The following is a 27,055-nucleotide window of genomic DNA, read 5'->3' as shown; positions in this document are numbered from 1 at the left end:
CTCTTCCTCCTCCTCCTCCTCTCCCTCCTCTTCCTCCTTCTCCTCCTCCTCTCCCCCTCCTCTTCCTCATCCTCCTCCTTATCTCCCTATTCTTCCTCATCATCCTCCTCCTCCTCCTGTCCTCTCTTCCTCATTTCTCTCCTATTCCTCCTCCTCCTCCTCTCCCTCCTCTTCTTCATCCTCCTCCAGGGGGCGCTGTCCTGTTTGACGCACGGACACGTTGACCTGAGCGCGATGACAAAAACCTCTTCCGGGTCGCCGCTGAATCGCAGAGACTGCAGATGAATCCATGAAGTCATAAATTTGAGTTCATAGCCGTGTTTCCTCGCCGAAGGTAGAAGTTGTACGTGTTTGTTTACGTCCCGGAGCTCTGTTGAATATTGTTTCTGTGGAAGTGGCTGCGGGCTGACGGCTCAACATGTCTGCGGAGGAAGCGGACAAAACAACCACCACTGATGCCAGCGCCGGAGACGAGGAGGAGGAATGGCTCTATGGAGGTAAAAACTAAACAAAAGAGGAAGTAAATCAATAAATACATAAACAGCAGCATTGGCCTACTACTGAAAAGGCCTCCCGATATAAAGCGGTGGGATTCAGTATGTCAGCTGCAGCCCTGATGAACAAGTCTCCAGACTGCAGACTTAGCCTGGGAGCTAAGCTAACAGCTAGCTGCGGCTTTCTGCAGATGTGTGGGTTTGTGTTAAATGAATAAAATGTACATCTGGTCATGGCGTGTTACCAGGAAAAATTACGGAGATACCCGCTGTGTTGGGCACTGTTTAATTTTTTTAAGAAGCATTAAAGGCTGACGGTCCCTTGACAGGAATGAAATAAACTTTTGATTTGTTTCAGATGAATCTGAGAGCAAAGACGAGGATGAGGAGGCTAAACTTCAAGCAGCAGTCAGGTAACACATCCACAGGCACATTTTCCCAGACACCTGTTCACAGGTTAAGTAAGTCAAATAATGTTTATTTTTGTTTACATTTAAAGTCAGAAACAGAATAATGCACTTGTCATAATAATAAATGCTGCTCTGTGAAGTATACGATCATCTCATGTGTAAGAATGACCATAATCACTAACTAAAATGTGTGCATTTAGTTAGTGTCTATATTTTTGCCCTTTTTTATGCGTCTCCCCAACCTCGTGGTTTTGTGAGTTATATGGATTAGCTACTGATAAGATAGTTTACTGTTTGAATGTAATCTGTGTTTATGTTTATCCATAAATGTTTATCCAACTGAAAAACACGTTCCTTGATAAATGTTAAAATAGACTGATGGCTCACTGATTTTTGTGGTCTCCGGAATAGAGATTGTAACAACCTATTTCACTTCAACTCACTTCTGCGATTTGTGCATGTGTGCTGTCTAGGGCTGTTGCTATGGAGTATTTTAGTAATCAAGTATTCTGCTGAAAATTCCATTGATATTGAGTTTTCAATTAAAACAATCAAGGGCTCTCCATTGACTTTGTATAGTGTGAAGATGTCTCTTGTTAACCTCCGTGTGCCAGCAAACACAAACAAATGCCACAAAACTGCTGTGTGGTAGGGTGATCTACTAATAAGGTAAAGAACCCTGATCTAAGTTTTGTAAGAGAATTTGATACAGGCAGTGTGATGAGAGGCGCTGTCGGCTTCACATCATCCTTGAAGACCGGGCAGTCAGAGTCCGAACACATCTGCCCCTCCTCTTTCTTCCTTTGCGTGCGTGACATCAGCGCGTTGTGCTGTGTAAAAAAAATTAAACGATTGCTTGAAGCAGAAAAAATTCCTCTGATCATTTTTTGTAATCAAGGTGCTCAAATTATTCAAGGAATCGTTTCAGCCCTACTGCTGTCTGTAGCTTGAAAGAGCATCATAGCTATCGTTTAATTGTATCCGCAGTGCTCCCTCTGAAGCTCCTGCAGAGGATGCTGCTGCCCATGCTACAGGAAATGGAGTGGCCTCTGAGGTAGATAACCTCAATGCATAGTCAGTTCATGTTGTTTGTTTGTTTCCTGGAATTGCACATATACTTGCCTGCCATTTTTGTGATCTCAGGCCACAGGCGAAGGAGCAGGTGAAGATGTGGACAGCGACAGTGACAGCGATGATGACGACGACGATGTCAGAGTGACCATTGGAGACATCAAAACTGGTGCACCACAATACACGTAAGTTTCACTCATTTTGTGTGACGTTTTACAGCTTATTTAACTTTGTACAGATTCTGGCAGAAATTTGAAGTTTGGGACCACTGACCTGAAAGAGTAAAAATGCCTAACGTGCTTTATTTTCTTCCACGTTAAGTGCAATTCAGCACTAAGCTCTCAGAATCTACAGTTCAGTACAGATTGGATGTCTAAACACAACACAAAGGTTTTTATAGAACATTCTTGACACACAGTATCCCACAACTGTTCAGAACGTTTGTTGTCAGTTTAAAAGGCAGGATTTTGAAGGTTTCATGTGCAACATTTTCAGGTACCTCCTCTGGCACTCGCACACAAAAGTGTTAATTTAACTTTTAGTCAGGGTCGACTCTTTGATATGATTGACAGTGATACTGTTTTTTTTGTTCCTAGAACTTATGGAGCTCCTCCTGTAAATCTCAATATAAAGACACCAGGTTCCAGACCTTATGGCCAAGGTATCACTTTTTTTTTTTTTCTTCTTCTTTTCCTTTTCCTGCCTACATCAACCAGCACAGTTGCTTTTATTTCTTTTAACTACTTCACAGTGTTTTTTATTGTACTATTATACAGCAGTTAAATAAAAATACATAAAATCTGTGTATGTAAATGCCCAGTAACGTGTTGTGCTATTTATTCTTAGTGGCCACAAAGCTGAAAGGGGTGGATCTTGATGCTCCTGGAAACATCAATGGGGTTCCTGTGGTGGAAGTTGACATGGAGTCCTTTGAAGAGAAACCCTGGAGAAAGCCAGGTCTGTGTTGAAAAAATTAAATATGAAATGCATACTACAGAAAAATTCTTATCATCAGGTATTTATATTTGCAGGATGAGATGTGACACAGATAAGCCATGCATTTTTTTTTTTTTTTTTTAATTTGTGTAGGAGCGGATCTATCTGACTACTTCAATTATGGCTTCAATGAAGACACATGGAAGGCGTACTGTGAAAAACAGAAGAGGCTGCGTATGGGTCTAGAGGTTTCTACAGTGGGCTCAGTGACGAGCAAGATCACTGTAAGAGATTTGACCGCTCACATTTTTCTTTGCTTCCTCCACCACCATTCCTCACCAGCTGATTTCTTAATAAGCTTCTCATTATAATTACTTTTAAAATTCAACAGTAATAATCTCTTTTGTGATAAAGTGTAAAATATTAAGAGGGTTATTTTTGCTCTTTCATAGGTGCAACAAGGCAGGACAGGAAATGAGAAAGACATATCCAGTTTACCTGTTCACACCTCGAAACCAGACTTCACATCTCCTGTCAGTCTTTATAAGTCTGCGGTCAGTCAGGTCACCAGGTAACACCTCTGCACCTTCATTTGTTAAGATATCTGCAAATAAAATACACATACTGTTTACAATAGAAGAGTACAGTAGAGCCAATCACGTGTCATGGCAGTGCAGGGCCGGAGGAGATAAGAATTACATACAATTAACAGGCCATTTAAAGAAGGGCAAATTTTGAGCCTTTACCTGTCTGTGTGAGAGCAAAAAGCTGATTGTTATAGATCAAACTGCACAGCAAAAAACATGAAGCTATGTTAATGTTTCCAAATGGAACATACTTAGACATTCACAGAAACAGACCTGACCACCTCCAGGTTTACCAGTGTCCCTGTGGTTAACTTAGGGCACCATCCCATGGGCTGTATGTGTGTGTTTGTGCCTTAGGCCCAATGTTACTTTCATCTCCTTTACCCCTGTCCTTTGTTTCAAAATGGTAGGATCTCTCCCCCTCAGTGGACTGCCCCGCCTGCGCAGGACATGTCCTATTATACGTAAGTGGGCATGGCCTTGCCCGACAAGGTTAAATGGGCCTGTTGGGAAATGTTTGGATCTTAAAAACAGGGGGGCCTGGCGTTTTTCTTGACCATGAAATGTGACCACAGAAAAACTCCCGGTGCTACTTCCAAGGCCCCATAGATGGTGTTTCTTTGACCCATGTGTCTTCATTTTGGGGCGGTTGATGTGCATGTCTCATGTTATGGAAAGCAATAGAATGTCTTCATACCAGGTAAATGCTGCTCTGACTCATGTAGCTTTGGTGGCCCATTGTATGAGAGTTGCAGAATTACTTTTCACTAAACCATAAATTTTTAGTCTTTGGACAAACCATAAATTCCCATTACAGATTTTTCGATGCTGAAATTCATGACTGCAAACCTTTTTGTAAATGATAAGCTTTTGGAGATGCTTAATCAATCATAACCTCCTTGATAAGATGGACATTTAGTTAGAATGTGACATTTGAAAGCAGCAGGAGATCAGGTATGGTTTGATAGGATGCATTGCACGTCGAAGCAAAAATTCAACATGCTAACTAAAAAGATGCATTGGTAGCTGAAGTGATCAATCAGCAGGGATTGATTTTGGCACTTTTGATCACTGAGTTAACCTCGAAAAAAAAACTTAAGATATGGTTGATATTAGACGTAGGCCACTAAATTGACTAGGCTGACTTAGGGTTTTTCCACAAGTCCAGACTGGTCACTTAAGCCAAGCCGGGCTAAGCTTAGCTAAAATAATGTTTCCACTACAGCCCCACAGTAGAAGATAGTCAAATCATACTGCCGTGGTCATGTTTGAGAACAGGGCTGAGCACACCCATCTTAGCCGTGTTCTCAGCAGGTTAGCTATTGTGTCTGTGCTGAAATGTAGAGAGAAAGCTGTGTTTTTTAAAAAACATTTATTCAGCTCTCAGTACTTTCTAGTGTCTACCAGCAGGAGTTTGGGTTCACTCCTGCGCTCCTATTTTGTTCCCCCAGATGTCAGCTTTTTTATTTGCTTACTAATCACCATTAGAGGCAACACAGCTCTGTTAAGATGCTGCTTATACAAAACAAACATTTCTTGCTGTTGTGGCGTCAAGTCAAAAGCTTTTACTGGATCAGTGGGATACTTTCATTATGTCTCCATGCTGACGGCGGCTGTTAAGTTGTCCCCCTCCATTTTCATGAATTAAGTCTTACCTGGCACAAATGTTCACGTCTACTGACAAATTTTGGTCAAGGTTATTGTGAACTCATCAATCACGTTTTGGCCATAAGTCAGAGATAAACTTAAGCGAGACACTTGTTTCTGCAGAACACCTCTTCAGCTATTATTCAAAGCTAGAACTCAGGAACAGAAAGGTCAGTCGGTGACCTTGTTTCACATTTGGTTTTAAGACACAAGTCATGGATGAATCTGTGCTGCCAGGTTAAAGATGTGTGTGACACGAGTAAAAACGACACGCACATCCTCATGTCCATATTAGGGATGGGTGCAGGTCAAGAAAACTCACATGTAAAATGAGAGAAATGTCCTCACACCAAATGAGCTCCCAAAAAAAGGGAATATCTACTTACAGCATAATGTTTTGAGCAGTAACGCTCTTCCCCAGATGCTTACAGTTTCACAGATGAAACTGAAAATATTCATTCTTTTTTTCCTTTTTTTTTTTGGTGTGCAGACATTTCTCTCATTAAAGATGTGTGTGAAACATTAAATTTGAAGCCTCTTTAGAGCAACATCCATATTTGAAGGACTGTTATGGCCAACACAAACAAGGTGTTTGTTTAAACTGTCTATTGTTTCTCCCAATGACTTTACATGCTAATACAACAGGCAAAACAAACCAGTTTCATTAACATATCCCCATATCAGAAGTGTTTAAAAAAATGCCTCTAGAAGTTTCAGAGCACAACAGACAGACATGCATGGACCTTCGCTGTGGTGCATTGTGGGATAACACTCAAACTGCACCAGCAGTTGTCAAGTGCTCATGACCATTTAGAGCATGACTTCCACCACGTAGAATGGAAAAACCCTAAAAGACAGAAATGAGCTAAATGCAGAATATTTGAGATTATTTAGAAACGGATTCACTATTATGTAGCTTGTCTACCAGAATACGCTCATGCGTGATTTGTACCTCATACAATGCCCAGCTAAGTATTTGTTTTGGTCAAAAAAGAAAAAAAACAAACAAACCTTTTAATGCAATGTGTAAACTTTTTTTAAATGTAAAATAATAATAATAAATCAGCATGTCAGCCAATCATTAAAAAGCCACTATGATGAGTTATACAGTATCAGTTATGTAGTAGTTTGTGCAATCATGTTTGCTTGTACTATGTTTAGACAGTGTTTATGTGAATGTGCACCTTCTTATTTGCAATTCTGTTACCAGGAAAACGAGCGGTACCATAGATGTGATTGGTGGACAGACAGCCACCATCAGCAGGGTTGAAGGACGCCGCAGACACAACCTAGATGGAAACAATATTCAGGTATGGAGAGACAATGAGAGCAGCCCTTTGAGTTTAAGAGTCATGTTAAATGTGTTATTTTCCTGGTTCTGTCTGATAAAATCTCTGTTTCTCCTTGATTGAAATATTTAGTTTAATAGCTGTATAAATACTTTATCTCACAAAATTCAGTGACAGTTTTAAGCTGCTTATAATGTATTCTCATCTCTCTTCCCTGTTGTTGAGCAGGTGATCTCTGAACACTCCACGTCGGAGGCTGAGCCCACCCCAGCTAAGATACCCACCTTCTTCCCACCTGGACCACTTCCCCCAAACATACCACCGCCGCCATTTTTGCCTCCGCCACCCAACGTCAGCACTGCGCCCCCACTCATCCCCCCACCGAGTAAGTTTATCACCATCTTTTTCTTTTTCACTCAGTCTCTTTGTGTGAGCTTTGAGCAACCATCCTATTTTGCTCTTTGGATGCTTAACTTCACTTAATTGTGGTTGGCAACTCATAACCTCTTGTAGCTCTCTTCCTCTCTCTCATTTATAGGATTGCCAATTACTGTCCCTCCTCCTGGTTTTCCTCCTCCACCCAGCGGGCCCCCACCTGCTATTATCCCCACGATGGACAGGTAACACATGTACTCAAGAAAGCCAGAGCAACCAATTTGTTTTAAGATGAACACAACTACCTTAGTTAAGGATTTCATAAAACAGGATGGACTCTCTATGCAAACAGAACACACACAAACATCAAAGAACACACTTTGTATCTCAACATGTTGCCTTGTGTGTGTGTGTGTTTTTTTTTTTTTTTTTTTTGTCTCCCCCTCCCCACAGTGGCCACGCTGGTGGTTATGACGGACGCACTGTCCCTCCATACCCATTCCCTCAAGGTAGGACACTTGACAACATAATTTCATTTTCTAACCCTAGCAACACAACAAATGCCACAACTTCATTTCAATCTATTAATAAGACAGGAAATACTACGGAAGAGCTCTGTGGTGACATGTTTGGAAAATAATAACCCAAAGTGCATTGAGGATGTGACATATAGGGAAAGACAGAGGATGTCTGTATTTCTTGTTATTTATTTAATAGGGTTTAGTGCAACTCGATTTTTTTGTACATGATCATTAGGCATGAATTTCCATTTTTGTTTTTTGGTTTTGTTTTTTGTTCCCTTATTTCTATTTTTCAGGCAAAGTGACAACTAAGTTCTGGCTCTTAGTTTTTTTTTTTTTTTTTGTTTGTTTTTTTTCAGGTGCTTACCCTCCACCCATGGCTGGAGGAGTGCCTCCTCCATGGCCCCCAATGATGGACAACTCTAAATCTTGGGACTATTATTCCCGTCGAGACGACAAGAGAGACAAGGACAGAGACAGGCCCAGGGAGAGGACACATGAGCGAGATAGGGAAAGGGAACACAGCCCTTCAGCTATGAGCTACACCAGGTAAGACAATAAAATTTATATATCACATTACAGAGGGTAAGTTTATTTGCATTTATAAAGAAAGGGTGATGTCATGTTTTTATAGGAATAATGTTTTGATTTTAACAGGCCATTCAGGGATATACTGATTTGAACACTAGTTGCACTCATTCAGTCATGAAGGCCTGCCAGTTGGCGTTTTAATCCAATAGATACACCTGACATAAATCTTTCTTTTGGCACAAATCTCAAATGTTAAAGAGATTTCTACCTGGTATCATTAGATACACTGAGTTGATGTTGGAATAGATATCATGAGTTGAAATTGTTTGGATTTGTGCATATTTTAAGTTTCAATGTTGCCGCTCTGATTTGCTTTGGTGTCTGAAGCTCATTGTTTGCCAGCACCATCACAAATGCAGAGCCTTGAATGTTACTCAAAAGGTCATTTCTTAAAAATGATGATTAATGAAAATGATGAAGTGCATGCATATGGGTTTTGTTTGTTTGTTTTTTTTCGATGAATAATAAATAAATCAGTTTTTCTGTAACATTTAATCAGAGCTTGTTTGGGCCTCTTTGCATAACTTAATGAATCAAAAGCTGTTATTCTTCTCAAATTTCACAGCGACGACGAGCGATACCGTTACCGTGAGTACCAGGAACGCGGTTATGGAGAGCGCCACCGTGACCGGTCGAGCCGAGAGAAAGAGGAAAGGCACAGAGAGAGGCGGCACCGAGAGAAAGAGGAGGGACGCCACAAGTCCTCTCGCAGGTATATGAACACATAAAAATTCTGTAATAGAGCAAGTGATACTTTGTAGCGAAAAGCAATTCTGCAAAATTGTAAAGAAAAGATTTAATATTGTGTGGTCTCTGTTCCTTTTGCCCTTTTTCCATCATCTTTACTTTTTTCTTCCATTAATTAATGTCTGCCAACATTTTATCTCTTTCTTTTTTACTTCCCATCTCTCCTTGCTCTTTGCTTTCTATCTGATCTCTTTCCTTCCGCATTACGGCCCTTTTGTTATTCTCATTCTTCTTCTTCCATCAGCAGCAGCAGCAGGAGGAGGCACGACAGCGAGGAGGGCGACAGCCACCGGAGGCACAAACACAAGAAGAGCAAGAGGAGCAAGGAGGGCAAAGAGGCCAGCGAGGAGATCAGTGCAGACCAAGAGAACCAGGAGGCCATGGAGTAGTGATCACCATCTCCTGGCTTTCCTCTTTCTATCAGTCTGTCCATTCCTGTCTGTTCCACTGTCTCCCACCAAGATGAGAAGGAAGGCAGAAGAAGAGAATTGTGCAGACCAACAAAACCAGAGTGATCAATGTGTCCTGTCACTCTCCTCTCCATCAGTCTCAATCCTTCCTGCTGTCACTCCTCTTCACCATCACTTTAGATGGAGAATGGATGGAGCACAGGAGGAGATGAAGGAGGGATGGCCACCCATTGACATCAGGCAGAGCATCAATTTTCAACCACCTTCTCTCAACCCTTCCCTCAGAGCAATGCTGTAACAACATGCTCAGAGATCTCACTGTATATTCAGGGCAAACAGCAGAATTTGCTCTTTCTGTCATTTGGTTTTGTTGGTTTTTGTTCTTGTCCTATATGAAAACATATGTAGAGAGCTGTCAGCTTAAGTTGAATAAAAAAAAAAACACTTGATTAAAATGAGGATTTGTCACTGTTTTGGAATAAATAGTCCAATAATAATTACACTTTTGGGTTTCTACCCATAATATTTTTTTTGTTTTAAGCTTTAGAATCTGAAGTATTTGTAATGGCAAACATTCTTTGAATTGGTGCAACAATTTGCATGTTTGGTCTTTTTTATGGATGTCTCTGCTTTTAAATAAATCAGGACACATCTTGCCTCCATCAGTTACACCTTAAGACAAAAATGACAATTTTTATCATTTCTGTATTAATGCATTGATCAGTTTTTTTTAATCTGAAATTTTCTTGTAATTTTGGAAAGATTTAACATCTCAATGTAAAATGCATTGATATAAATCTCCTTTGAATTTTCAATTTGAAAAAAAAAAACAAAAAAAAAAACCTCACTTCCTCACTTGATGACTCAAGTGTCTTTCTACCAACTGATATGAAAACTTAATTTCCCGAAGATGTGCACATCCAGGCAGCTGATTTGTTAATAAATGTGCACGTGATTCCTGATAGAGAGCACAGATGTGTTTATTAGCAGGCGAGGGCTAAGATCAAGTGAACTTAAAATAAATATTTGATTTGTAAATGTTGTCAACACGAATGTTTTCCTTTGGGATCTTTGCTCACAGTATTTCTGAAACCATGGCCATAACATGTGGAAGCAATAATTATGTCAACAAGAAAGCTTGTAAAAAATTAGGTTTTACAGTTTATCAAAAAAACTTGATTCAACAACTGCATATTTTTTCTCTCTTGTATTCTGACTGACTGGATAAGAATAAAGTAATACCTGTAATGACACGAGTGACAGGTAGACAGGAGAGCTGTAGTTTCCTATAGAAAGGGAACGTAAAAACTTGAATGTGAGGAGCATAGTCAACAAATGTTTCTATTATTTGTGTGGATTTAGGAATCTCACTGTAAGATTACAGAGGATTAACTAAATACATTATCATACATACCATGTTCAGCCCCTACAAAGTTCCCTGGTTTTTCTGCTTGGATCAAAATTCCACAAACAGGCCAAAGTCTGTCCTTTGGCTTCCCAGCAGGCTGTTTTCTTTGCTTAAATCAGCTCACGGTAATCTGTGCCGCTGAAAGGAACGCAGAGGAAAGACAACTGATACGGATTGTGTGAAGAGATACACTGAGAGCCAAAAAAAAAAAAAAAAAAGAAAAGCCAGACTGTGGAGGGGAAAAACAGCGAGACCCACACAAGGTCTGCAGAAGCTTAAGAAAGAAGAGGCATCTGGAAGATGAAGTGTGTTGCTGTTGCCTTGCTGAGTCTTCTCTCACTGGGACACTCTGCTCCTGTGAGCGATTGTGACAGTCTGATAAAACCAATACCTATCAGCAAAGGAGACGTAAGTGCTCGACTGCTTTACCTCTGCATCTAAAATCGTCAATCTATATATATTTTTTTAACCAAGCCTGAATAAAACATGGGTCTGTGTTTAAAGGGTATCCAAACTGCATTTAACATGTTTCATAATATAGCAGGGAGTGGGCTGTCTGACTACTCATTCCCTCTTGTAGGCTAAATAGCTTATTAAACTTCAATTTTAAAGATAAAAGAGGAAACATAATCCGTGTTTGTCAGCAGTAAAAAAAAACCTGTCCTCATTAAAACACATGGAAAAGACATTATCTCCTATTTTACAGTTCAAGTTATTTTAGGCAAATTAAAATGTAATTCCTTTAACTTTGTGGCCCTGAGATACTATATTCCTGGTACTTCAGTGTCCAACACTGAAAAAGTATTGGTAATAAAAGTGATGAAGAGCATTAAACTGTACTACGACCTATGTCTGTAAATGTTCTATATTGCATAATTTTGCACTGGATTTGTACCATTGATGTTCTGTTTTGAATGTATTATTTTAGTTTATTAACTAAATCTTCCACAACTTCATTATGGCCCAAAGCTTGAGAAATGCAAATATCCCGTGCTCTGTCTGCCCTCCAGATGTTGGGTCGGTGGCTCTACATCGGAGGGAGCTCCAACCTCCCAGGAAGCCGCTCCCTGGGCTACATGTTGACCAGCGTCTGGCTGGACATCACACCAACCAGCCAGAATAACATCCTCAATATCATCCAGACTCAAAGAATGTAAATCCTGCTCAGACACGATCACACTCCCGCAGTGTTCAGTGTTACGGTTTAGGCTGAACACATTTCAAGTTTGGACAACGTAGCAACTCAGAGCTGTTCTAAAAAATGAGAAAACTGCCATATTCTGTAACGTATTTGTGGCAAAACTGAATTAATGCAAACTGTCAAGTCCAGGTAGTTTTGCATGTTTGTCTAGAGAGAAGCAACAGTGTTTGTACGTGAAGCAACTCTGGCCTCTTAAATGTCTCTTAACAGTTGATTTGTAGCTCCAGAAGTTGAGGAGCCTTTCAGTAATTCTCATATAACTTGCCATCAATTAAATATGTGTGGCAACATAGCTGATGAACACAACAGCAGGTCATAAACGCCAACAAAATGTGCTGAAAGTCAGGATAACTGCAAACAAGTCATCATTGTGTTTGAGTTAATCATTAATTGTAGTTTATACCAGCCAAAAGTCTTATTTAACATGGTGCATTTACTTCTTCGCAGTTCTGGGGAATGTTCGAGCTTAACATACAATGTCACCTTTGAAAACAGTGTGATGTTGATTGGTAAGTGTAGAGCAATCATGTGAGCGAGATCCTTAAAACCGATAAACTGATCTTAGACACACACAATTTCCTGTTATTTGCTGTGATTTTTTTGTTTTGTTTGTTTTTTACAGAGCAGCCCTTCTACCTCAAAGAAGTGTATCTTCCGAGCGACTGCACAGATTGTCTGGTTGTCTATGAAGAGGTTACCTCTGGCAAAGACACTTTCACCAGTCTTATGCTTTTTAGTAAGAAATGCTCACTTATTAGTCTGCTAAAATGAAAATGAATTGACACAATAATGCAAATAAATATATTCCCAGTAAAATTAGGTCTTAGATATGGACTGAAACTAGAGATACTGAACAATTAGCTCCAATAATTTACCTGTTTGCGCTGTACATTACCAGTCAAAGGTTTGGACATACTTTCCTATTCATTTGCATGAGAACGTGTGTCCAAAATTTTGACTGGCCGTGTATGTTTTGATTTAATCTAAACTTCCTAAACTTAACATCATTATTTCCAGGCAGGAGAAAGACAGTCTCAGCTGCCGCTCTGGAGATGTTCAAAAAACAAGCAGACTGTTTCAGCATGTTGCCTCCCATGATGATGAATCCAAACTACGGTGAGCTTTTGAATTCACTATCCTCTTTCCACATTATGTAACTTCTAGATATCACACAGCGTGTTTGTTTTGGAAGTAATTTCTAATGCGTATGAACACAGAAATCTGCCCAGATAACATCCAGCCCACAGATGGCCTGAGTGCCCTCAACTCCCTACTAGAGGCGAAGATGGGACATCGAATTGCCAGACTTCTGGATACTCTGTTTGATATGTTTGTGAACTGATGCTGATCTTTTTCAGATGTAAAACAGTCCTTCAAATTAAGAAATACAACTAAACATAAGAACTACCTTGTGAGCTTGCTGTTATAATTTCTGACATTACTGACATTATCATTGCCATTTGCTGTCATTTGGTGTTTGGAGACGCAGGCAATGAAAAAATACAAAATCAAGAATTTCATTGCCTCCACTGTATTTCCGTGCAATAAAAACCTTGTTGCTCATTAGCACATTGACTGCTTTGAGATTTTCAGCAGCTTGAGTCAATGGTATTGGTGATGTTATCGATGCTGCGTGTCTCTGACCACAGAAGCAGTTTTTGTGGGGAAACCACACTGCAGACATGCCCTGTGGGTGGGCGCAGCCGAGGGACTTGTTTTTAACCCATGAAAACGGTTAGAGTGGACACATTGCCTGTGTGACACGCACTGGAACAAATCAAAGGCAGTGTGATGCACCTTATCTGGGGTGATTGTCTTTTATTGGCTTTGGTGGAAAGGGGTGGGGGGGTGGGGGGGGGCAAACTCAGGCTGGAGGTGTGGCTGGCAAAAGCATTCGTTTAAGTCAGGGATGTTGTTAGTCTAGTGTGACATCTAGTGGCAGTGGCAGTGATGCTCCTTTACAAAACGTTGAATTTAAAAAGTAAAAACTGCAGACTGTAATGCAATCATCTCAAAAATTCAATTTGGCCAGAGTGTCAAAGTGAGTTCATGTGCAAACTAACAAAATGCGCTGTGTTGCCTCGTGCACAGCCAAGACCACGAATCCTATTTTGCTTTGTCAACTTGAATTGAATCCAGTGCTGGATGGAGGACAGCAGCCGTCATAATCTTGCCAAATCTAACCCAGGCCAGAAAGGCAAACTGTTGGAACTCTCCCTGCCCAAACTCGGGTTCAAGTACAAAAGGGGGGCTGAGCAGGCAGAGCTCTTTCAGCTTTGGCTGCTGTGCCTCAGGTGTGTGAAGGAGTGTTACTGCAGATCAATCTCTCCTGCAGCCCCAACACTGAACAGACCACATCCACACACCATTATCCTGTCATCATATGCACAATCAACCGGTACACCGGGAACGCTTTATATTTATTTATTCCTTTAATTTACCCCTTTTTTCATTTTCTTTATTTTCTACTCCTACGCTGTGCATTGGAGTTTGATTAAACATTTATCTGTTAGTGTTGCGACTGATCTGAGCATTTCAGAACGCGAATTTATTGTTATGTAGCTCTGAAGCAGGCACGGTGGAGGAGGATTTAAAAAAAAAAAAAAAAAAAAAAAACGGCGCATGCGCAGTTCCGCCGTCTGCTCGGTCGCTCAGCACCCCGGCCACGCGGGGGCGCCGCTGTGCCGTAAAGCGTCGCAGTTTGCTGCGCTGCCCTCCCTTGAAGAAGAAGACGTGGCCGCAGAGACAAGAGGAAGAACGATGACAGGGCGCGCAAAAAGAAAACCCAAATACATTCAGGCAAGTCCAATATGTTGTTGTATTTATTTATTCATTTACTTATTTTCACACCGTCGGTCGTCGTCGCAGAAATGCCGATTCGTAGCTTGAGTGTGTCCGGTAAGGAGCTGCGGCCCGGTGGTCCACCGCGGCCACAGAGCGGCTGTCCGACCGGGAGAGCAGCACGGTCAGAGGGGGAGCAGCAGACGGCCAGACGGCAACATGGCAGCGGCTCTGCAGCAGGGCAGGGCAGTGCCGGCCGAGCAGTGATATCAGCTGCTGCAGGGGTTAGCTTTATTTTGATGCAATAAAGAAACAAACTGCTAAAACAAGTTTTCTAATCAGCTGTGCAGGCAGATGCTGATCCTGATCTTGACTCTGGGTGTAAAGTGCAGGTGACTGGCTTCAGTTGGCCTTTAATGCACCTTTCAGCACATGTGCCTGTCATTGGTGCAGTAAATCCCACAGTAATCATCCTGCTGAATTTGGGTTGTAATGGAAATCTGAGGTGTTACAGAGTACTCTAATTTTCAGTGATTGTGTGTTTGCTTATTGTTTGCTCTCTGTTATTTTGGTATATATGAATTTATTTTTTCTTGTCTTATGCTTTGATTCATATGTGAAGGCACTGTGTAAACTCTGCCTTAAAATATACTATATGCATGAAGTTATTATTACCCTATTAGATGATCAAATTTTGGACACCAGCCAGCCTGTTTATTGGTCTTTGTTTACTTTCAATCACTTTGTTACAGCTTGCAGTACTAGATTGACCAGTAACTGAAAGTCTTGTATGCTTGTTTCACCTACAATACATTACTTTAGGAGTCAGGCACAAGCAATGGGGATTCCAAGAAAGCCCGTACTGATGAATCCAAAGCTGTGCAGCTGTCAAATGTGGATTTGCAGCAACGGGATGAGATGGAGCGACTATACAGTCTTAAAATGCCAGAAGACCTGTACCACTTCTGGGATTTCTGCAAAGAGCTTTGTCCTGAAAACCCCCGTGGTATGTTCTTTGAAGAAACAGGACATATTTTTCAGATGATACTGATAGAGGAAGTTGTGCATCTGGCTTCTAATCAATTCTGCTGAAGGTAGACAGAAAACAGAAACAGAGCACTGGCTTCAGTCATGCTTAGCTGCATGACACAAGAGTAGGACAGCTACCAACAGTAAACACTCACATCATAAAGTTAATGTCAAAGTTTTTTAGCTTTTCATCCAAAACATTTCATATTGCTTCTGTTTGTCAGTTGATCTCTATATTAATGTATTGGTAATGTGGATGCTAATCTATAGGTGCACTGAAAGACACACTGGGCTTGCAGCTGGTCGGTCCTTTTGACATTCTGGCTGGAGCACACAAAAAGACAAAGAATCCTGAGCCAAACCTCCATCTTCACTGGAGGTATATTTATGACCCACCAGAGTTTCAGACCATTCTCCAGGGGAGTGAGGACAGCCAGCACCACATTGGCTATTACAGGTATAGCACACAACGAAGGTCTTTGAGCTCTGCTGAGCCATATTACAATTTTTCAGCTTCCAAAACAAGGCCCCTTTACTTGGCGTACCCACAGTAACTATACCAGCTAGAGTGAAAATGTTGTCCTGTCAATGTGGCGTTATGAATATAGAAACAGTTGTTCTGACTTACTTTTTACTCAGTTGTATTATTCCTGAATTTCACCAGAGATACTCCAGACTGTCTTCCTTCATTTGTTGGGGAAAATGAAGCCAAGAAGGGCTGCACTATAACACAGATGGGGGACAACTTGTTTGCAGCTGTCCTGTGAGTACCAATATTCACATATTTCACCACACGCTATAATGTACAATAGCTTGCATTATTGCGCATGTGCTTCTTTGCATGTGTGGGAGCATTATTGAATTAGACTTTTTCCCTTCATTATCTTTCCTTTTCCATATATGTTACCTTACCTTCTGATGTCTCTGTTCCCATCTCTGTTAGCCTGTGTCTGTTGAGGAAGACGAAACAGAGGGGCAAGAAAGAAGTGGGAGAAGCTTCAGAAAATTTGGAGGCAAAACTAAGAGAAAGGGCTGAGACTCTTGGTTTGTCTCTTGAACAGAAGACCAAAGGCATGAAGCTAAGGGACAAGAAGGTAGTTTATGCAATGGGACAAACAATATTATTATGTACATTCTATTTTTTTTTTTTGGTATCTCACTCATATATCCAAACTAAATATCTAAAATCTAAAAAGTTGTTCACAGGAATGCAAGTTGGGATAATTGCGTATCAGTACAATACTGTGTGGATATGCTTGCCATATAATCTATATTAGCACACAGTGAACACCTACATGTATACCCAAGCATCTGAAATAGTCATGTTAATTTCATGAGTACAGCCTTATTGCTGTTTTGGACACAATCCCATCCCCCTCACAGATCCTTTGCCTTCATTTCATTCTCAACCCAACCCAACCCAAGCTTCCATAAAATTAATCACAGCCCTTTTTTTAAAATGGGAGCTCCAAAACATGGTAAGATTTCTAATAATAATCATAACTTATTTTAAATAGGTGATGGTTATGTTTTCACAGCAAAAATATGGCCACAAGTGCTTCATTTTGACAGTAGACAATGAGATTCCTCTTGTTCCAACACAGGTGGTTACCAAGACGTTCCATGGTGCTGGCATTGTTGTACCCGTAGACAAGAATGATGTAGGATATAGGGAATTACCAGAATCTGATGGTAAGCCTTAATGTATATGGTATCGTTCCACCTGTAGTTCTGTTGCTGATATTGCTCATAATTTCATTTTAAAATAGAAGGTATTTCCTTTTTGTTTAATATACACACTGATTATAACGACTGAAACATTTACACAAGTTTTATTTAATTTAAACCTGGTGATTATTTATAATAATTAATAATCAAGTCTGTTAATAAGCTGAAAATCTTATTTTCACTGCCTTCATTACATTTTAGGTATGTAACCTCTATGATGTGATTTGTTTCATCCCTCTTTTTTCTCCAGCTGGTCTCAAGCAGATCTGCAAGGCAATTGCCGAAGCGGAAAACGACCAAGAGCGCATTAAAGCCTTTGGACCTCTACAGGAGATGATCACGTTTGTACAATTTGCCAACGATGAGTGTGACTATGGCATGGGCTATGAGCTGGGAATAGACCTCTTCTGCTATGGATCCCATGTAAGTCTTCAAAACGGAATAATAGTTGCACAGTTAGATTTGACTTCATTACACATCCCATTCTTTCCTGTGAGCAAATTGATGAAGTAGTAATGTTGGAAGAGATATTTATTTCTCTTTGGTTTCTGCCCACCCCCCCACCCCCCCACCACAGTATTTTCACAAGGTAATCAAACAACTTCTGCCCATGGCCTACAGCTTGCTGAAGAGAAATTTATTTGGGGAAATTTTGGAGGCCCACCTCACCAGCCGTAGCCATGACAACCTGAACCAACTCTCTGCACATTGAAATGACTCTCAACTTCATTTCAGTTCTTTTGATAAGCTCCCCCATTAGTCCCTGTCTTGTGATGTTTATTGTTAATGTTTCTTGGTCCTTTTGGTGCTGCTGAAATTGATTGGAACCAGTTCAATAATATTTTGTTTGTAAAAGGTAGATGTTTAATAAAAGTATTTTTATATTTTTTAGCTGTTTTTCCTTGTTTCAAAGGTGAGTTCACTGAGTTTGTCATGCATCCAATACATCTATATTAAGTGGCAGTTATTTTGTATATTGATAGCATTTAAATGTTAAATTTGGTTTGCCAAAGTAGATGGCATTTTGCTGTCGTTTAGGCCTCTCACATTATAGACAATCCTATAGAATTGCTTTCAAATGAGTGTTGTGTTTTGATTTGTAATACCATGAAGTCGAGTGAGAGGGCAGTGTTTCACATTTAAACACGCATCATAATTAGCTTTTGTCTCATTGTTGAGTACATCCATTCACTATCTTAACTGTTTATTGTGCAGGAGGGTGGAAACTGCTAGTTGACATCAGATTGGAGAGGGTCAGGTACATCCTGGAGAAGTGCCCAGTCTTATGACGGGCTCAACTAATAAATAAATTATCTATCACATGGATCGTGAGTAAACAACCACTCTGAAGACAATTTTAGACTCATCAGTTAACTTAATCTTTGGACTGTGGGAGGAAGCCCACACAAGCACAACGAGAACATCTGAACTCCTCTCTCCCGTTTGACAACAATGATCCATTAGCACAGAATAATTTAGGAAAATGCGCCATTTTAGCACAAAAAACACTTTAATAAGAATAAAAATTTTCATCCTGTCACACACTTTTCTGTACACCTAAGCTAAATTTGTTTACCGATTGGTCTTTTAATATGTATATATCTGCTTTGCACATTAATCCAAATGAAATATATGATGCTTGACAAGATTTAAAACCCACATTTCCATTCCTGAAAAACTTAATTCCTTTTGGAATAAACAGTCATTAATTTGGATTTATCTAAGGAAATGTTTAAACCAATGTAACACCGCTTCCAAAGTATATAATTCATCACTTTTAATATGCTTAATAAACCAAAAAGTGCAGATTGAGTTGGCATTTGCAGCATTTCCGGTTGGCAAGCAACCTCTCATTGCCTTTTAGGTGAAAGTAAGCGCACATGAGAGCTGATGTGAAACATGATTTCACTGCCTGAGTAGTCTACAGCTAAAGAGTGACAAGAGTTTACAGATTCAAAGCCATGTTTCCTCACATCACCCTCCTATGCGCCAGTCATAGGAGGGTTTGCCCTCCAAGACCTTGTTATTGATTTGGTCCTGTCAGCTCCCATTAAATTTGTCGCTCAGTGAAGAGAGCCAGGCCAAAGTGCGGGCCTGATAATTCTAAGAGGGAGACTACGTTATATGGACTCGGTGTGCTTTTGTTTTTCAGGGATGGTTTCACATTTCTGGGAGTGATTTATTTATTTAATCATCATGGGTAATAACGGTCCACCGTGATGACTCCCCCGTCAGGAGCTGCTGCTGCGGCAGAGATACCGAGGGGTGTGGTGACAAAAGCAAAATCTGAGCACATTACTGAGATGCATTCGGGTACCAGCGGCTCGGAATGAAGTCTGCTGATAGGTGTGTATATAACCGGAACTTAAAATGACTCTGAGAGGCAAGTGCATGAAAACAGGTTACATATATATATATATATATATATATATATATAGACAGGTGGAGCACTCTATTGCTAGAAATCAATAAGTAAATCTGCTATGGCAGTCTAATTGCTATTTTGAATGAAGAAACGTGTCTCCAACCATGGTTAAACTGAGAAAATAAACAAAACAACAAAACGGGGAACGGACCCCACCAAGTCAGTCGCTATGAGCTCTCAGCCAGTCATAACATAGATGCTTTTAAAATATATATATATTAATATATACTGAATAAGCTCTTAGAAAAGTTACTTGTTAATGGTACTTGTTAATATGACCCACTGTCCCTGAAGGCAACATTGGTCCTGCGGAGAAAGCGCCTGAGATGCGCGTTCACACCTCCCTTCGCGGACACGCGCAGTGAGCTCAAAGAGCATCTCCGCGCCGAGCGCTCCATTCAGGACCGCCACTCCGGAGGAGCCCCATCTCCCCCGCCTGGCCTCAGCCCGGCTCCGACCGCACAATGATCCGGGGCCCCCTACAGCTCTGAGGATTTTGAGCCCCCTCCTTCCTCACGCAGACGTCCCCCTGCACCGGCCGGAGGGACCCTCGCTGACCGCGTCGCCCCCCCCCCCACCCCCTCCCTCCCCCCAGCAGCAGCAGCAGTCAGCCCCAGACATCATGTCAAGTAGCCCGGAAGAAAGTCGCTCCAGGGGCGGCGGCTCCGACTGTGACTTGAAAATGGCTTCGTCGAGCAACACGTCCCCCGACAGTGGACCTCCACCGCCGCTGCACCAGAACCGCATCCGGCAGGTGGGTGTCCGTCTGTCCGCAGCCTCTCCGCTGCCGATGCTGCCGATGCTGCCGGCTCCGGGAGGGCAGGAGAAGGCGTAGCCGCGGTGATCTGAGAGATTTCCCCCTAGATTGGCATTAAGCAGCAGTGGAATTAGGGTTAGGGTTAGCTGTTGTTGGAAAGAGCCCCCCAGCAGAGGAGATAACATCTGTTTCCATCGGAGGCTTAGTGTGGAGGTGCCATAATACCCAAATAGGCCAATTGCGGGAGTTGTCATGGCCGTCAAAATAAACACCAGCAGGCCTGCACCGACTCCACTAGTTACTGTAACAGTGTGCAGCCGAGGCTGTTTACAAGTGCAGGTCTGTTGTTTACAGGATCATTTTAGGCTTCACTGGTCGGAGTTTTATGACCTTGGAGTTTGGCCATTTATTTTCTAATATTGCAAGGACTCGTTCAAAGAGGGTTAGGGTTGTCTGGGACACACAAGCTCACTTAATCACACACAGTATACAAAGGTCTCCTTGCTTGTGGTTATGTTACTGCGTGATGCACTGCTGGGTAAAGTGTCTTTGTGTTGATGTTGTTGTTGTTGTGTGTTGTGCCCAGTGTAAGAGCTCTCTCAGGCCACTCCAGGGCAGGGCTTGTTTGCCAGTAAGTGTTCTTGGCCTTATGCGAACTGAAGTTCTGATTGTGACCTTTGCAGATATTTTTTTTTCTCTCCACTCCTTCTGTATGTTATGCACAAGAACAGAATAGAATATAATATTGAAAGTGTTACCATCTAGACTTGATTGTTTATTGTGTGTGTGTGTGTGTGAGAGAGTACTCAGCAAGAGTGAGTTAGGAGAGGGTAGATGGTTTCCTGTCTCAGTGCACTCTCTCTGACTAATGTGATTTCGATAATGGACTGCTGTAGCACACACACACATACACACACACACACACACAAGTCTTTTCTTTAAGGGTGAGGCCAGTGAGCTCATTTGGACGCATACAAGCTTTTATACGATCATCACTGTTCAAACAGGTGTCCATGGCTGAGTATGTAGCCTGTGTAGGCTAAAGTGGAGGAAAATCTTACTTGTAGGAAATCACTGACGACAACTGTGTTCTTCAGTAGTATTTATTCTACAAAGATCTGCGTATCTACATACAGCATCCTATCGATTTTGCAATATTTCTGGTGCGAAACACTTTCTGCTGATCGAAGGGGACAGTTAGTTGAAGTTGCATGCCGACTGAGAGATACATGTTTAGCCCTGTTAATCAGAGCCTTAGACTTGGCCCCACTGATCCATCACAACTGATGATTGAGCGTGTCATGTGGACATTAAAAGACTTAAAAGAGTTACCTTGGAATTACAGCATGTTGAGATTGGGTGCGGCCATTATATGAGGTCGCCAAACATTGTATCCATAAGGATGGGATGAATAAGAATTGGAAAAAGGTTTAAATAGGTTCTGCTTGATATATGTAATGGGGAATGAGGGAAATGTGCACACACAGTACCAACGAGGCCATATCAAGTGAAATATGTTCAAACATTTGCCAGTGATGACTGATATTTGCTTAGATTTGGTGCAGTGATTCTGAAAAATGAACTGTCAAACATCTACCTTCATTTTACCTTTTGTTATGGTCTCCTCTAACTCTTAAAATAAGAAAAATATCTGGGCCTTCAGCTCACTCAATTTTAGACTTTGCTCACTAACTAGCTTGTACTTTGGCAACAGTCTGGTGAGAAGCGCTTAGAGCACAGTAGATTTATTAGCGCTGTTGTGCTGCTGCTGGAATCAGGCTTGATGAGAGTCGTGAGACTAAAGTAAATGTATGTGCAGGCAGACCAAAACAGTGAGTTAAGAGGCCAGGAGTCTTAAAAGAGCTGCGGAATCATGGTTGTTGAGGGCTCATCACTGTGGGTCTTCGTTCCACCTTCATTTTAGCATTGAAGGAGCATTTTGGCTTGCTTAAGCCACGTTATTGTTCCACTCCACTGAGTTTTTTGTGTGGAGTTTTTTGATAATACTTCAAACACAGCAAAGCAAATTTTCATTCAGCCTCACTTTATTGTGTCGGTGTTATACGTCTGGCTCAGTATAGCAATATAAATGGTTAAATGGCACTATGAACTTGAAAAGTTCAGTGATTTGGTGAAACTGGGTTTTTAATCTGGTGGAGGCTTTGAGGTGCAGGAAAAAAAAAAAAAAAGCCAGACAGGAAATTGATTGGTGAGGACATTTTTATATAATGTAGCTGAAAAAGGTGAATGTTGGGAGAGGGCTTAATTAAACAGTGACAGGTCTGCATCTGTGAACCAAGAAGAGGCGATGACAAAGGGACACTGTGATGTGAGGCTCTTGCTTTCAGGTCTAAAAATACTCCTGTCTCTTGTGTGATTGTTCCAGAGCCAAATAGCTTCTTCTTAACCAAGTGACTGTGTCCATGTCTCTGTACGCACTGATCCTGTGCCGCTGGGCATTTAGATGCTTCTGTGGGCTGCTGTTACAATTCCTCCCTGCAGTCTGATCTTTCCTCTATCTGAACCGTACATGGACTGGGTCATAATGTGTTAATCCACTACCCGTGCCAGTCCACTTTCCTCTGGCTGAATGGCGGCTAATTGGAGCTCAGATTGCAGAAGATCAATTCAGGACCAGATTTTGGGTCCACTGCTGTCTGTTATTGATATGGGAATCTTCCAGAGATTACACATAACCCACACCCATGTCAACCAAAGCCTGGAGGTTCAGAGATAAGTTTGAATCCACCAGGACACGTGAATATACAGCATAAAGGATTTGTTTGTTGTGACATCATTTCTGTTTGGATTGCTCCAGTCTCTAGAAATGCACCACACTTTATTTTTGGCCTGTCATCTATCTTTCCTTCTTCCTAGTCTTGTTACTTTTCACTGCCTTAAAAAGGAGGCTTGATTCTTTAGCCTAGTTTTCTCCTTCGCTTCTTGGCTGCCATTTCCATTCATCTCCCATTTCCCTCCAAAATAACCCCCTCCATCTCTGCTTCACCCTGTCTGCCCTGGACTCCACTACTGACCAATAAACAGAGCTCCAGATACGCCAGCAGGTCAGATTTCATTGCAGCCTTTGACATTTTGATATCTCTCTTTTCTACCTCTCTATCTTTCTCCTCTGCCTGTCTGCCTTTTTCTCTCTCTCACTCCTTCTTTCTTCTTGTCCACTGGGATCGGCATGATGGGATTCTGGAGGAAGAGAGTCCTGATGGAACCAAGGTCTTCGTTACATTAGCTTTGGACAGCTACGGCCACACAGAGAGTGTATACATACACAACATATGCAATGTTCTATAGCTGTATTTACTAGATCTGTTAGAGTGCCCACCTGGTTGTAAGTGATTATGCAAGGACCAGTGAATGACTGGAAAGTTATCTACTTTGCTACCTCTACTGATGATCACCAAAAGCAATTCAAATGAATAATTTATTTCCTGTGAAATACCTGCTTGGCACTGCATAGTTCTGTATTAGAGTTCAGATTGACCCTACAAAGCACGTCTGTCCGTTGTGCTAGGTATCAAACGTACTGACTATAATCGATGTAAAATCAAAAACAGGACAAGCTAATGAAATGCACTAGCTGTGTGCAAAAGAACATTTCGGTGAGTATTGATTCACTGGTCTTCTATTGCTTATCCGTCCGTGCATCGCAGGGGTTGCTGGAGCCAATCCCAGCTCACACTGGGTGAGGGTGGGGTACACCCTGGACGGGTGGCCAGTCATCATTTTAAGCACGTGTTATTTTTTTCTGTTGCTGTGAAACAGATCTGTTGCAGTACGCAAAGAGTTGATTGAAAGTTCTATATTATTGAATTTATACTCATGCAATAAATTCACGGGATGTCGTAGCTATATTAGGTATGACGCTCAGCCCTTCGTCAGTCAGCTTTGATGCAACACGAAGCAACGGTCATATAATGTTGCTTATGGATTGGGGTCCATATAAGTTTTCACGCTGTGTGATAGTGATAGGGTTATGAGCAGAGCATTGGTATTCCTGACCCAGATCCAAAAGGCGTGTCTGCATTTGGACAAACAGCGTCCTGTGCCAGGCCTCTTGGTTGTCAAACCTGGCTGATGTGTCCTAGTTCTATCTGACACTGTCTTACAGCCGTAACCTGTCTTCATCTGCTTGACATACGTAAGGCAGAGATATCTTTACTTGATGAGTCATAGCTTGTCTTCATCATCATCATGGTCGTCACCTTCCTTAAAAGTCTAAAAGGCACAATGAAAACACATATAGTGAGAGAAAAGGAGAACCCGTATTGTGCGGAGATTAAATGACTGCTGTTGATGACCTGAGTGCATTAACAGGTCACAGCTGAATGATAACAATCTCATACATCACTAATGCATGATGATACTGCAATAACCCAATCTGCTGATCGCAACTAACACAGTAACACATGTGGAACACAGAGCAGTTGTTCTATTTAGAGTCATGCGAGAGGTGTTTATTTTGTAGGATATTTGGGGTAGTTTAATTGGTCTAAGAGGGATAATAATCCCGAGATTGGAGATGCACACTCAAGTCAGCAGATTTGGAGAATCGTCGCACCCTTAATAATAAATACAAACTGAACTGCTGAAAGATACCGAAGCAGGGAAGGATGTAGAATTATTGTGTGGTCAACAGACGCTTCATTTGCCAGTCACGCTTCATAGAGGGCAGGTGTTTTTGGCTGAGGGGCAGTGGGAGGCATTTAGATGTTAATTATTCATCATGGCCTCATGACTGTTTCCCGTTAGTGGAAAAAAAGGGAGAACGTGATAGAGCGAGTGATAGAGACAGGAAGACAGACAGACAGACAGAGAGAGAGAGACAAGGTGTTGTAGCTGAGCTTCTGAGAAGTTCATTGATCACGACCACGCCCTTCTCTCTCATTATCCCCCATCCCTCTTTTGCCCACTCCCTCTTAAAATCAAAGCTTTTGGCTGTGTTGTCTCATGTTGTTGAGAATAACGCCGCTTATAGCATTGCACATAGACAAACAGGTGTACACATCCACACACATACACGCATACACACACAACAGCAAAACACAGGACTGCTTTACATCTACATGCTGAGGAAAGAGCAGCCGTGAACTCCTGCATTCGGAGAATCAGAGCCTCCTACCTTGTTAAACTCAGCGCCTGGGCTTTGTTTTGCTGAGCGTCTGATTTTTGTGTAACACATGAAAATGGTTTCCGTTCACCCAGTAAGACTGTTCTTATTTGGTCTCAGCCCAAAACAGAACAGAAAAGTATGGCTGCTATTAAATGTTTAAACTACTCACATCTGTATTCTTCGGTCTCTGAATAATTCCTCACTCTCTCGGTGTAATGTGTCAAGCTGGTTAATTGTCTGCCTGGTTATTTTGGTCTCTCTCTCTCTGTCTCTTAAGTCTGATGGCATCAGCATTCCTAGTATGACTGTGGGCTGCAGCGAATTTTAGGTCACACGCTTCATTATTCATCATACATTCGACTTGGAGGTTAAATCAGTTTCTGCCTCGATACCCTTTGTCATCTGACGCTGGATGAGATCAGTCCTCCGCTGGAAATGAATTGTCCCAGTGTTGTAGCAACACTAGCACATGATGAGTGGGTCAAATGTACAAAAATAGTTTGTGCTTTGTAATGGCCCACAACAGGGAAGACAGTCGCTCTCTGGCTTCCATCAGATTTAAGGTAAATCACAAATAGATAACCTTTTGGACATTTGCTTCTATGTTTGCAGTGGGTTAGGTTTTTTGTTTTTTTTTTATATTTCATTCAGTTTTGCCTCATCTCCAGATCATTGTATTGCTTAAATATCTGCCTCAGTGGTCTTCCTAATTCCAGGAATATTGGCAATCCACATCAATAAAAACATCTGCAATGGGTTCTACGCTTTGGCTGTGATATGGTAGTTCATTTTCTAAAACCACTCTCTGATCTCATTAACAGAAATGGCAAACTGACGTCACATGTTCCCAAGGGGCTTGGGCAGCACTCCCAGGAGGAGGAAGAAGAGGGAAAGCCATAAATTAGCACGAAGGCCATTTCCAAGGCAGCGAATATCATACCAACGCTCGCACACTCACTCACAGCTTAGAAGGTGCAGTGGATAGTGGGAAAGCTGTAGGTATTGCATTTTACCCATAGCTTTTAAATGTAAACATGCCCTAACTGGAAGGAAGTGACTAATGAATTTAGCGGTGCATTTGGTTGCCTACTCTGCATTTCTGTTTCATTTAGAGTGCTCTGAGTTTGCGATTAGAAAAGAAGACAAAAGCTGAAGCTTAATACAGCTAAGAGCTGAAGCAAGTGATCTGTGGCTCAGGTGTCTGCCTGAAGGGCTGTGGCTTGTCTGTAAATGGAAATGGGGAGTGTTGTTTATATGGCAGCAAAGCTGAAAGACAAATGGAGCCAAGCCATGTTAGTGGCGCATCAGCTAACTCGCAAATTGGCTGTATTCTCTTGTATGTTTGTTGCTGTGTGGATGTGGTCTGTGCGTCAGTTCTAACAGGGTGTGGTCTTCTCGACTTTCTGCTCTCCATTTGTCTTTCTCTTGGGCCATATTATATGACTGTAGCAAGGTTAAATGCTCCATCTCTCTGTTCCTTCTCTGCCTAATTCAGCCCCCCCTCCATCTGATGTCTCAGT

General features: G+C 41.6%; 3 protein-coding genes across 6 annotated transcripts in view; all 3 read left to right on the top strand.

Annotated features, from left to right (window-relative positions):
* Positions 1 to 251: 251 nt before the first annotated feature.
* On the top strand, positions 252 to 10,317 carry fip1l1b (FIP1 like 1b (S. cerevisiae)). 4 transcript variants are annotated; one of them, XM_029512253.1, is made up of 16 exons: positions 252 to 497; positions 853 to 907; positions 1,892 to 1,958; positions 2,048 to 2,160; positions 2,572 to 2,636; positions 2,822 to 2,932; positions 3,065 to 3,195; positions 3,364 to 3,482; positions 3,909 to 3,962; positions 6,356 to 6,455; positions 6,663 to 6,819; positions 6,973 to 7,054; positions 7,263 to 7,318; positions 7,690 to 7,879; positions 8,487 to 8,633; positions 8,916 to 10,317. In XM_029512253.1, exons 1-16 carry the CDS (start codon positions 419 to 421, stop codon positions 9,055 to 9,057), a joined length of 1,668 nt encoding a protein of 555 aa, XP_029368113.1. In that variant the 5' UTR covers positions 252 to 418; the 3' UTR covers positions 9,058 to 10,317. The 4 variants fall into 4 exon arrangements, with proteins under 4 accessions (XP_029368113.1, XP_029368105.1, XP_029368131.1 ...); XM_029512245.1 differs by having other exon boundaries at positions 8,913 to 10,316; XM_029512271.1 differs by lacking the exon at positions 3,909 to 3,962.
* A 4,104-nt stretch (positions 10,318 to 14,421) lies between these two features.
* On the top strand, positions 14,422 to 18,111 carry hpf1 (histone PARylation factor 1). The gene is made up of 8 exons (XM_029508995.1): positions 14,422 to 14,486; positions 15,291 to 15,474; positions 15,768 to 15,954; positions 16,162 to 16,260; positions 16,441 to 16,591; positions 17,102 to 17,189; positions 17,476 to 17,648; positions 17,803 to 18,111. Exons 1-8 carry the CDS (start codon positions 14,448 to 14,450, stop codon positions 17,935 to 17,937), a joined length of 1,056 nt encoding a protein of 351 aa, XP_029364855.1. The 5' UTR covers positions 14,422 to 14,447; the 3' UTR covers positions 17,938 to 18,111.
* A 2,171-nt stretch (positions 18,112 to 20,282) lies between these two features.
* The window catches only part of LOC115039340 (ankyrin-2-like), a 46,556-nt gene continuing 39,783 nt past the window's right edge, over positions 20,283 to 27,055 (top strand). Inside the window, 1 exon segment of the mRNA XM_029497297.1 lies at positions 20,283 to 20,404. Coding sequence (XP_029353157.1) covers positions 20,333 to 20,404 — 72 coding nt within the window. The 5' untranslated portion in view covers positions 20,283 to 20,332.

This window comes from Echeneis naucrates, chromosome 1, assembly GCF_900963305.1.
Source record: "Echeneis naucrates chromosome 1, fEcheNa1.1, whole genome shotgun sequence".
NCBI classification, from domain to species: Eukaryota; Metazoa; Chordata; class Actinopteri; order Carangiformes; family Echeneidae; genus Echeneis; species Echeneis naucrates.
The sequence above is the reverse complement of the archived record's forward strand: the minus strand, read 5'-3'. Positions and strand labels throughout refer to the sequence as shown.